The 12,902-nt window shown below is 43.7% G+C and overlaps 1 protein-coding gene across 1 annotated transcript in view; it reads right to left on the bottom strand.

The window, feature by feature from the left end:
• LOC126003378 (serine palmitoyltransferase 1) overlaps window positions 1-12,902 on the bottom strand; it is a 78,341-nt gene that overhangs the window by 34,692 nt on the left and 30,747 nt on the right. The window contains exon 6 of the mRNA XM_049769561.1: window positions 2,626-2,758. Within this exon, the coding sequence (XP_049625518.1) occupies window positions 2,626-2,758 (133 nt within the window). The remainder of the gene's footprint in view (window positions 1-2,625; window positions 2,759-12,902) is intronic.

Genomic DNA, 12,902 nt, shown 5'->3' with positions numbered 1-12,902 from the left:
AGGTCATAGAGCTACCAAACTACTTTGGCTGGAAGGTTTTCTCTACTAGTACAAGGCTCTGTAGCAGAACTGACAGGGATAAGGTTTTCCTGCAACATGTGCACAGTAAGCAGGTGATCAACTTAGGGGTGAGCATGTGCAAAGGTCCGGTGCTGGAGGAACAGACAAGCTAAGTGTGTGAAGGTACAGCAGGATCATCTGACGGAAATGAAACTACAGAGCCAGGAAAGGCTTCAGAACACACAAAAGCCAGGAAGTTTTTAAATGTCTGAAATCTGCTATATACATTTGGGGGAAAGGGGGTTGGCAATACCAAGCAGCACTCATGAGTTACTCCTGGTTCAGCACTCAGAAATGGCTCCTGGAAGGCTCAAGGGACCATATAGAATACCTGGGATTGAACCAGGGTTTGTCCTAGGTGTGCTGCATGTAAGGCAAATGCTCTACCACTATTCTATCGCTCAGGCACTATGTGAATTCTTTTTGTTTGTTTTTTGGGGGCCACACCCATTTGATGCTCAGGGGTTACTCCTGGCTAAGTGCTCAGAAATTGCCCCTGGCTTGGGAGGACCATATGGGACACTGGGGGATCGAACTGCGATCCCGCGGTCCTGCCTTGGCTAGGGCTTGCAAGGCAGACACTTTATTTACGTCTAGTGCCACCTCACCGGCCCCCACTATGTGAATTTTAATGTCATTTGTGGGGTAGGAGGGAGTCAGGAGTCAAACTCAAGACTTGGAATATGTGATACAGCTAAGCTATATACCTTTAGGCTCTGCATCTGTATTTTTAAAAAAGAAAACTTTCACTTACTCAAGATATATTGATTTTATAAATAACGGTGTTATTTCTTTAAATAAAGACTTAATTTTATGTGAGTTTCATTTTACATTTAGGTGACAAAACCATGTAGACAAAAAGTAAATAATGTAAAGTTATATAAACAATATATATATATAAATATATATATATTTATATATATATATATATATATATATTTTTTTTTTTTTTTTGGTTTTAGGGTCACACCCGGTGTTGCTCAGGGGATATTCCTGGCTGTATGCTCAGAAATAGCTCCTGGCAGGCACAGGGGACCATATGGGACGCCAGGATTTGAACCAACCACCTTAGGTCCTGAATCGGCTGCTTGCAAGGCGAACGCCAGTGTACTATCTCTCCGGGCACCCCAAAATATTACTTTATGTTTTAAAACCACTAAAAAAAAAGGACAAAATAAGTATTTGGTTGTCCTGTTAAAAAAAAAGATAACTCTGGTTACGGTATTAAAGAGGAAGAGAAAAAACAAAGATAAATAAATTTAAGACCAAAAATTAAGTCTCACCAGGAAGAGAGCAGATACCTACCGTATTTGCCGGCGTGTAAGACGACTTTTGAAACAAAAAAGTGTCAACGGAAAATCGGGAGTTGTCTTATACGCCGAGAATATCCCGAAAAACTTCTCGATATGCCGCTAAATGAAAAGGTTTAATCTGGATATTGCCACGAAACGAATTTTCCAACTCGATCCTGCACCAATCACTGCCAGGCTGCTCGGATCGCCTCTCTAACTCGGCCAATCCAAGCAGGCTTTTGATGCATGCAAATTAGACAATGTTCTGTAACCGAATCTACACTGTCAAAAGCCTGCTCAAATGGGCCAGAGTCAGAGAAGTCTATTACAGTATACCCTTTGAACCTTTGCTTGTTGTGATTGGCTCACTGTGGTACATACAGTTGCAGCACAGGAACATTCAGTCTTATACAGCAAATATAGGCCTAAACCTATGTTTTAACTGTAAAATTAGGGGGTCGTTTTATAGGACCAGTCATCTTATACAGAGACAGGTACTGTTGGGCGACTCAAAATGTCTGGCCTTGAGCAGCTGTACCTCTGTTCTGTGCTCACCCCACTACATAGCCGGTGGTACCATGTATCCAAGCACACTGCATGGCCAGTGAACACCATGCAGGTGTGAAGATTTGCTTGGTGGGATTAATGAAGTTCCCAACCCCAGACGATGTTTTTCACGCTATGCATGCCATGAAATAATAACAGATAGATGATGAGTTTGGGGTGGGCCTGCTGATGAGTGGCATGAGTGGGGGCTATGACCCCGCACAGGGACATAGCAATGTAACAGAGTGCAGAGAGTATTGGACTCTCCCCGAGGTTTAATCTGGCAATGTTCACATGAATACATAAAATTACAACAGCAGAGAACTGAATGGTGAGTATGCATCCTTCCTGTGGAAGACTTACAACTTCTATAGAAATTCTTGGCTGAGGTGACTGTGCATTTCTTGAAAAAGAAACAAAAAGTATCACTTGTGTTTTATGTAGATAATCTTCAATAAAGCTATTCTCCAAGGGAGCCAGTATTATTTCCAAAGGGGCTTTGATCAAGAAGAAAGTGGTGGGCCGGAGCGATAGCACAGCGACAGGGTATTTGCCTCATATGCGACCGATCCAGGACGGACCTCAGTTTAATCCCCGGCCCCTGGCCCCCCGCATTCCATATGGTCCCCCAAGCCAGGAGGGATATCTGAGCGCACAGCCAGGAGTAACCCTTGAACGTCACTGGGTGTACTCCACCCCAAAAAAAGACAAGTGGAAATAAACTTACACAAACACGATGTCCCCTCTCTTGGAGTAGGCAGGAATAGCACTGGCTATGGTGGCAAATCCATAGGAGTAGATAATGGCTTCTTCTGTCTTCATGAATTTGGCCAGGCGGTCCTCAAGATCCAAGTGCACATCTGTTTAAAAAAAAAAAAAAGAACAAATGGAATGTAAAACAGTTCAGTTATAAAACTTCCTTTTTCTTTTTTTGGTTTTTGGTTTTTCGGGCTATACTCGTTTGACGCTCAGGGGTTACTCCTGGCTAAGTGCTCAGAAATTGCCCCTACCTTGAGGGAACCATATGGGGCGCCGGGGGATCGAACCGTGGTCCTTCCTTGGCTAGCACTTGCAAGGCAGACACCTTACCTCTAGCGCCACCTAAAACTTCCATTTTACTACCAAAATAACTTCATAAAATTGAATCCCAGTGAAATAGTTTAGTTAGAAAATTGTTGGGGGCCCGGAGAGATAGCACAGCGTCATTTGCCTTGCAAGCAGCCGATTCAGGACCAAAGGTGGTTGGTTCGAATCCCGGTGTCCCATATGGTCCCCTGTGCCTGCCAGGAGCTATTTCTGAGCAGAGAGCCAGGAGTAACCCCTGAGCAATGCCGGGTGTGGCTCAAAAACCAAAACCAAAACCAAAACCAAAAAAAAAAAAAAAATTGTTGGTTAAAGTCCAGTCATAAAATGTTCCAACATCTATCCCTTTACCAGTGTTCATTTTCCACCATTAATGTCTTCAGTTTCCTTTCTGTTTACAGCCCATTCTCAAAATAACAGTTGTTCCATGCTTATTCTAGGCCAAAACAACTTCTAAAATCTGTATCAGGTATTTTGTTACCAGATGGCTCTGACTCTGTATTTCGCTTGCTTATTACTGCACTGGAAGAGATCAAGATTGAGTCACATTCCCTGCCATATCCTCCCTCGAACATCAACACTGTGGTTCCTTCCACCAATACACAGCATTCAGTGGTTAATGCCTACTAGTGTTTTTCAGCACTTTAGCAAAAGAAACCAAATCATCTTGTAAGAGGAAAAAGAAAACATTAGTTTAGAAAGATTATACTCTTTATAAAGATTAGTTATAATCTAAAGATTATAACTTTATACAGTTATTATATAATAGATAAATATAAAGTTTATAAAAAAATAAAAAAATATAAAAAAAGAAAAGATTATAAAGATTAGTTTATAAAGCATTCCATACATATTGTCAAGACAGACTAAAGGACCTCAAGCAGTTGACAGGTGAGGTCAGCATCTCGTGAGGCACCTACGACAGCTCTGCAGGACTGGCGTCTGAACTTTCTATGAAGAGGCCTGTGGACTGCACTGAGAGTCCCTTCTTCAGAAGCACAGTAAGAACTTGATAGGACAATGGAAGAAATCTAAACTAAGGTTGTTGCCTCCCAGGCTTCCCTCTATACTACAAATCTTAGTTTCACTTTATGAAGCTTCCAGTGATATGTAGAAGCAGCAGCCCACTGAGTAGCTTTGAAAGGAAGTCAGAATGAGGGTGTTTCCCAGGAGAGAAGCATGTGGCTCTTCTACCATGGGAGAGGGCAAAGAAATGAACCTGAGGATCTGTTCTCAGAAGCAAAAGCCATGTGGGCCAGTACTGGTGGGTTGAGCCACAGAAAAAAGCTGTTTTGGGCCAATGGAACCTGAGACCTTCAAGTTGGGGATGGAAGAAGCACTTGTGACGGGGTAAAACTCAGAGCTTTGCATTAGCCTACATTAAATTAGTTTTACTGCATACTTTGCATAGGAGACACAGGAATAATGTGGTTCGACCCCTGACCTACACTGGAGAGATAGGGGACATAAGACAAACTGCAGGAAAACTGTGTGAGTGTGGGTCACTGAGGGGATCTCGACAGTCCAGTCCTTCCCCAAGGAGATCTCAGCAGTCCAGTCCTTCACACCCCATGGGAAGGTGGGCAGAGTCTGATGCAGCAGGACCCAAGCCCCTCTTCGGCATGGGGGAGAAAGTAGGCTCGGCCCTGCGGTCTCACCCAGGTCAGGCAGTCCTCATACTCCTGACAATGGAGGTGTGGGGAGTGAGAGGAATGAGGTCTGAATGGCTGGGACTTTAGAGAGCTGGACCCTGACTCAAGTGTTCCACAGAGAGACATAAAGACACAACTTTCAGGTGAGATTAAGGAGCAGCGACAGTCTGACTAGAGCAAATAAAGGAGCAACTCCTGTGAGTACCCGAACAAAGTGTCAGAGACCAAAACCCAGTGTCCTGGCAGTTGAAGGCTATGAGAGACCAAAGGATCATGAAAGCTGTAACCACTAAAATGATCCAAAATACTTACATGGGAGGGGGCCCCAAGATCAAATATACTGGGGCAGAGAGATAGCATGGAGGTAAGGTGTTTGCCTTGCATGCAGAAGGATGGTGGTTCGAATCCCGGCATCCCATATGGTCCCCCGAGCTTGCCAGGAGTAACCCCTGAGCGCTGCCAGGTGTGACCCAAAAAGCCAAAAGCAAAAAAAAAAAAAAAAAAAAGAGAGAGAGAGATCAAATATGCTCTAAATAAAAAGGGGGCCAGAACGGTGGCGCAGCTGTAGGGTGTTTGCCTTGTACGCAGCTGACCTAAGACAGACTGCAGTTCTATCCCCCAGCATCCCAGATGGTACCCCAAGCCAGTAGCTATTTCTGAGTGCATAGCCAGGAGTACCCCTTGAGCGTAACCCCTGAACTGCTGAGCACTGGATCAGGGAGGAAAACAGGTGTTGGTTATAGCTAAGAGAAGACTGTGCAGCTGCTACTGGAGGAATGTGCTCAAGTTGCCACTTGTTCTCCTGGTCTTAAGTTTCTGGGCCAAAACACAGCTACAATACAGCAGCAGCCATTTCTGACTGAAGACACAAGACATGTAATTGTAAATCAAGGTGATGTGTGAGGGGAACAATCCAGGTATGGGTGAGAAATGGGAAGACACAAATGGTCTAAATCAGGAACTCCCAACACAGGCATAACTGCCCACTAGAGGGCATGGAATAATAATGTAGAAGGCTGATGTAGTTCCCAGTGCTTTATGTTTGTTTGCTTAAAGAACGCAGTTTACAGGGGTGCACTGAAGAAATTCGTTTTTCGGAAAATGAAGTGGGAGGTCAAGATAGCACAGCGGTAGGGCGTTTGCCTTGTAAGCAGCCAATTCAGGACGAACGGTGGTTCGAATCCCGGCATCACATTTGGTCCCCCATGCCTGCCAGGAGCGATTTCTGAGAGCAGAGTCAGGAGTTAACCGCTGAGCACTGCTGGGTGTGACCCAAAAACCAAAAACCAGAAAGAAAAAAAAAGATCCCCCCCAAACCCTAAACCTCAATTATAGTAGGCAATTAAGACATTTTATACTTTACAAAAAATAAAATAAATTAAAGCTTACTTTATTTACAGACTGCTTTTGTGATGTGATGGGGGATTGGTGGACTACATCAGTCGTACTCCAGGATCTGTGCTCAGGAGGACCATGAGGTACCAGGGATCAAATCCTGGCCTATAAGTTCAGCATGAGCTCAGTTTGTTGAGCTACCTTTTACAGACACTTTTAAGGGTGCTACCACTCCACTAGAACCTGGTACTGATAAAAGTAAGCATCTAACTCCTACAACACACACACAACATATTTTATTTCCGTCATCATCATCATTTCATAAGACATGCTTATCCTATCATTAAACTAAACAAACATGAACTCTGTAATAATCATGTTTAGAAGTCTGTATTCCACTTGATCCAAAAAGTATTAAAAGGGTACTAGCTACCCAGGCATTAGACTTGTTATCATCCTAAACCTTCATTGAGATCCTGGGAGTTAACCCTGCCTGAGTGCTTAAAGTTCTTTCAAACATGTTGACAGAAAAGTTATAGGCACAATCTGGCAAGGAAGAGGAGGAGCAGAACACTGCACATGGGAGCCTTTGGGCGTGCCTTCCTCAGGAGAGCACTGAGTGACTTCTCTCCAGCTCACTAGCATGCTGCTGCCACCTCTTACTGCCAGCAGGGGTCTGTGCTAAGGCAGCCCATCCTTCCTGTGCCCTGAGTGTATCTCCTCCAGGTCTGTGTAGCTTAGCCATGTGGAACTGCTTCCACTTGGTATCTACATTTCACGAAGAGAAACATGCTATAGGTACAAACTAAACAAACAGTGCCTCTGCAACTCTAAATGATTTTTCTGGATTGGTGATGGTTTGGTAACATAACCTTGCTACAAGCCAGCTATGCACATGCTGCAAACCAAAACATCAGGAAGTCATTGCCTTATGAGTGTGTGTGTGTGTGTGTGTGTGAGAGAGAGAGAGAGAGAGAGAGAGAGAGAGAGAGAGAGAGAGAGAGAGAGAGAGAGAGAGAGAGAGAGAAGCAAAACAATTTTACTTAAAAGATTAGCTTAAAAATATGGGTGGAGAAAAGAAAGGGGAAGGGTTAGGGAAAAGGAAGAGAGGGCCGGAGAGATAGCATGGAAGGCAAGGCATTTGCCTTTCATGCAAAAGGTCATTGGTTCGAATCCGGCATTCCATATGTTCCCCCCAGCTTGCCAGGAGCGATTTCTGAGCGTGGAGCGAGGAGTAACCTCTGAGCGCTGCTGGGTGTGACCCAAAAACAAAAACAAAAAAGAAGGGAGAAGAGAGAGAACAAACAGAGGCTTTTTGAGAGAGGGGTGGGGGGAGGGAGAGGGAGAGAGAGGGGAAAGAGAGGAAAGAGAGGAGGGGGGGGAAAGAGAGGAAAGAGAGGAGGGGGGAAAGAGAGGAAAGAGAGGAGGGGGGGGGAGAGAGAGAGAGAGAGAGAGCGAGAGAGAGAGAGCGAGAGAGAGAGAGAGAGAGAGAGAGAGAGAGAGAGAGAGAGAGAGAGAGAGAGAGAGAGAGAGAGAGAGAGAGAGAGAGAGAAACAGGCCTTCTAACTTTTTAGAATGTGGACAGAGTGCACTGACGATTTGATTCTAGCCTAGTCCACAGTCTGCAAAGAGGCTTTCTTTTCCTCTTGGGAGACCCTGGTTTCAGCTGCAATTGGAGCTGCAGAGCCGGTTTTGTGGTGGGTAATTACAGGTGCTGCATGACTTCTCTGTATGTTACGAAAGCTCCTCTGTACCATGAAGAAATGCTCAGTCCCAGGGAAGGGAGGCGCACACAGGAAAGCTGCCAAGGCCTGTTCTCTGGTTCCTGTTCTTCTGCCTCTGCTGTGGATGATCTATTTATTTCACTTACTAGACCCACAGATATGCCTGTAGTGCAAGGAAAGTCCTGCCTTCTCCATTCACTTCCCCAATTTTACAAACATGGAGAGAAAAAAACAAAAAACAAAAAACAAGGAGGGAGATGCCAGAAGGTCCTGGAACCCATCTAGTATTCATTGCCCTTTCCGGCACCTGCTACTCAGGTAGGATGTGAGAGGGGGCAGTTGTAGGCAACCAGTGGAAGGCCGCGCCAGGAAGGTCACCTCAGAGCTTACAGCTGGGCTTCCTCACTACCAGGCATGCCCCTGGAAAGACCTGAAACTGGTCTGTGCCTCTTACGCCCCTCGGACAAACAGGAAGCATCTGGCTCTGTGCCAGAGGATTACTAGATCTGAGGGACTTAATGCTTGTACAAACACTCCAAAGAGTGCTTGGCCAGGGAAAGGAAAGATACTGCCTATCTGTCAAATAAACCAGTATTTATGAAACTGGAAATAGGTTTCCTTTAAAAACAGAAAAAGAATTGCACTGGCCCTAGCAATGCTTCAAAAGTCCTTGAAAATTTAGTTTTAAAGTTAATTGTTTCTTATTTACGTAACAATACCCCTATTCTGATAATTCAATCATCTAACATTATGACCTCTTATTTGTTTTTCCAGAGTCTGAAAGACTCAACTTTAGATCAATTTAAAAGTAATCAACCATCAAAATTTCTCTTAAGGCTTTTGAATTTGTAAAATATATATGCCAAGTTTTTTAAACATGGGCAATTCTTCTAAAAAGCACAAATAAAAACCACACATAGTCCTTAGAATGTGAACAGTGCCAATTTTAGTTTTTTCAAATGTTCACACACATTATCTTAATGTGATTCTTATCAAAAACATTCTAAGCTCTGTCAACCAGGGCTGTTCCCATTTCACACTTGTGAAACTGGAGCCATGACCGTGGGATGAAGTGACAGCTCTAGGAAAAAAAGCTCTTCCTACTGAAATGTGCAATCACAGTTCAATGATTGCTCACAACCGAAAAAGGAAATGTTTTTAAAATCCGTAAGTAAACAATTCATGGCTGGCTCTAGAAAAGAGAATTCACAGTCTTCCTTAAAATCTGGAAAACTGCCTTTCTACTTAGTGTAAGACAAAAAGGTCAGCAGGCTTTACCTAAGTGAGATAGTACCAGGTAATAGCATAGACGGTGGTGCTAAAAACCCAATATGAACAAGGAAGCTCAACAACCGAAAGTGGTCTTGGAGGATAACAAACCTCACAACCCTGTGGATGCTTTGCTGGGTTCTCAAACGTGCACTGAAACAGCATGAGAAGGTGGTGACACATGGCTAACCAGTGTGCTGAGAACGTTATCTAGTTACATTGCCCAGTCTCTTGGGGTAATATCAACATTTAGTCCAAGAAACTGATTCAATCAACTATTACCCTATTTTCCTTTACTGCCATCTACTATAACTGTGAAATATAAAGAATGTTTGAATTAGTAAATCTACTCTTGGAGGGAGGTTGTCTCTTGCTCGGGAGGCCTGAGGACCCCGCTAGTAATTCTCAGGAGTTGGGCTAGGCTAGTAGTTTAATAGGAAGGCCTGATGCTCAGGCCCTCGGGGACACCCCCACCTCCCCCAGATACTTAACCCTGTGTTCTCTGGCTTCCTTTGGGTTTTGAAAGTTTTGGGCCACACCTGGCGGTACTCAGGACAGCTCTTGACCTGTGTATTTTCTGCAGTCTACATGTCCTAGGCTGAATCAATCAGTCAAGAAAACCAATTAAAAAGTTATTAACCTCTTGGGGGGGGTGCGGGACTTGGGTAACCCCAGCACCCCTCTACCGCCTTGCTCCAGATCTCCAGGGCTTCCCGGGGCCACATGCCTGGGCAAGCCGGTGAGTTGGGCCCCTTGGCGGAGCTTGAAGGTACCCTAGGCTTTCTCCCATTATCCATTCTGCTCCTTAGGGAGGGTCTGGGTGGGGCTCCGAACTTCTGGTCTCCCAGCTTTTTTTTTTTTTTGGTTTTTGGGCCACACCCAGCGGTGCTCAGGGGTTACTCCTGGCTATCTGCTCAGAAATAGCTCCTGGCAGGCACGGGGGACCATATGGGACACTGGGATTCGAACCAACCACCTTTGGTCTTGGATCGGCTGCTTGCAAGGCAAACGCCGCTGTGCTATCTCTCAGGGCCCAAAATTCTTTTTTTTGTTTGTTTTTTTTGTTTTTGGGCCACATCCGTTTGACGCTCAAAGGTTACTCCTGGCTATGCGCTCAGAAATCGCCCCTGGCTTGGGAGGACCATATGGGACACCGGGGGATCGAACCGCGGTCCATCCTACGCTAGCACTTGCAAGGCAGACACTTTACCTATAGCGCCACCTTCCCGGCCCTCTCCCAGCTTCTTGATGCAGTCACTGGTAATCTCTTTCCAGTTTATATTTTCAGTATATTTTCAGCAAAAGATACATTAATAGTACTATCATTGAATTATGTTTTTATGTATGCAGAATGTCCATTTTGTACTCTGCCCTTTTGCACACCCCTACAAAAGATCATTTTTCTCTTTAACTTCCTTAACCCCTATCATCATTACTCCTCATTTACCCTTTCTAACTTAAGTACTGTAGAGTCCTAAGTCACAGACCAAAGTGGTGCCCTGGAGTTAACACCCACCCAACTATTTCAAAAGGCATAAAAAGGACACGTATGCCTTTTCAACATTTTATGGGTGTTTTCTTTGACTGCTATAACTTTTGCTGAATATTTTATTTTTCTTTTTCTTTTTGGTTTTTGGGCCACACCCGGCGTTGCTCAGGGGTTACTCCTGGCTGTCTGCTCAGAAATAGCTCCTGGCAGGCACGGGGGACCATATGGGACACCGGGATTTGAACCAACCACCTTTGGTCCTGGACCGGCTGCTTGCAAGGCAAACACTGCTGTGCTATCTCTCCAGACCCTGAATATTTTCTTATACAGTGACGATCCCCCGCACAACTTTTTTATCTTCTCTTTGTGAACTGCTCAATATGGAATTTGGTACGAAAGAATCCTTCAGTTTAATGCTTATGTTTGAACCAAGTCATGGGTATTGTTAGACGTGTTCTTACGCCCCCATATACTCAGATAACGTCATGTGGCTTTATTTCTTGTTTGCTTAGGTACACTGAAACGGGAAAATACTATACATACCAATAAGTTCTTATCTAATAGAGATGGGAACACACAAATCTTGTAGTGCAATGGGACCTTACACCCTGAACATTGACATAAAGACCTGGCACAGGCCTCAGAAGAATGGGCATTCTCCATTCACCCCTGATCTAGAGAAGACATCTACAAAACATCCAATGTTGTCTGTAACATCACCTGGAGGCAATCCTCTACAAGGGAAGACCCTACAGCTGCTCTGACACTGATCTACTCAAAAGAGACTTCCCTTAACACTGAGAAGACTTAACAAGAACAATGACCTGCTTACTGGACAGGGCTTTCTGTATTGCCCCTTAATTGTGAGGTGAAACTAGAGGATACTCCACACCAGCCTGACTTCAATGTAGGATGTGCAGATTCCAGGATTTTTAATACAGAAACCTGATGCCAACAATAGGACTGTGTGAAAAATAAAACTGTATTGGCACTACAGACAATGACTTGGATTGAATAAACTAGTTTGCCTGGAGCCTAGAGTTGGTCTTATGCCAGGAAACTTTAGGGGTAGTGGCCTCCTTGTATTTAGACCATGGCTATTCCTTTCTATGACCCCCATATTTTGGTGGGCCTATGAAAACAATATTTGCCACTCTAACACCGTTTTTACTGTGCCCTTTTGACTAACCCTTAAAAAAAAAAACCTCTTAAACTTTCGATGTTAACTTAAACTAATATGTATGTGCATGAATATATAAAAATACTATGCCTTCAAAGTTAAGGAGTTACAGAAATCTCATGGCTTTAGGTTGCTTTGTGTACTGCTAAGAAATGTTATAATGTACTACAATCTGGGGACTTGTGGATAAAGTAATTGTACGTGGGTCCTGCCTTATTTTTCTCAATGTTTTTTTGAATATTTAGGCGTCAGCAGGGGATTTCTTCTGAGAACTCTGTTTATGAGCGATTGTTCTTTCACTGTAACTTTACCTTGTCCTCTTTGCATCATTGTTCTCATAATTAAATATTAAAAATTAAAAAAAGTTATTAACCTCTAAACTATGTTTGGAAGCACCTACCTAGGCTACATCTTTAATTCTACATCTCTGAAGTTCCAAGAAAAAATGTTTTGAAAATTGAAACACATTTTTATTATTATTATTATTATTATTTTTGGTTTTTGAGCCACACCGGCGGTGCTCAGGGGTTACTCCTGGCTGTCTGCTCAGAAATAGCTCCTGGCAGGCACGGGGGGACCATATGGGACACCGGATTCGAACCACATTAGGTCCTGGATCAGCTGCTTGCAAGGCAAACACCGCTGTGCTATCTCTCCGGGCCCGAAACACATTTTCTGCAACTTGATTTAGCAATGAATTCCTCATTGGTTTTTTTCAAATCAACTGTAAAGTAGGGCCATGGTCAAAGACGTAAATAAAATCCATTAAAAAGACTTTTAAGAAAGCATTTTTCCCGGCAAGCAGATCACAGGAAGCCTGCTTGATCATGACAAAAAGGAAACCCATAAAAAAAGCCTTGTTTTATTTTCTAATACATATGGAGGGAATCATCCCCTACCAATAAAAACCAAACCACCAACATGTTTGCAAGAAACGAGGGGGAGAAAGAGAGAGAAAAGACAGTGATCTTAGTAACTTTGATGTTGCCTGTAATACTGGGAGTTGGGGCAGTAAGTTTTAGCACTAGGGTTAAAATTAATAAGCTGTGTGACTATAAGAAAGTCAGTCATTCTCTCTTTCAATAGATGAGGAATAAGCTTTTAAAAGATCCTTTTCAGCTCATGAGATTTGTGGACACTATTGTTTCTAACACAATTTTTTTTAAATTTTAAATGAAGACTTTCAAAGTATGATCTACACACCCTTCCTTCCTTCTTTCCTCCCTCCCTTTCTCCTTCCTTCCCTTTCCTCCCTTCCTTCCCCTTCCCTTC

The sequence above is a fragment of the Suncus etruscus genome, chromosome 3 (assembly GCF_024139225.1).
Source record: "Suncus etruscus isolate mSunEtr1 chromosome 3, mSunEtr1.pri.cur, whole genome shotgun sequence".
Lineage (NCBI taxonomy): Eukaryota > Metazoa > Chordata > Mammalia > Eulipotyphla > Soricidae > Suncus > Suncus etruscus.
The sequence above is the reverse complement of the archived record's forward strand: the minus strand, read 5'-3'. Positions and strand labels throughout refer to the sequence as shown.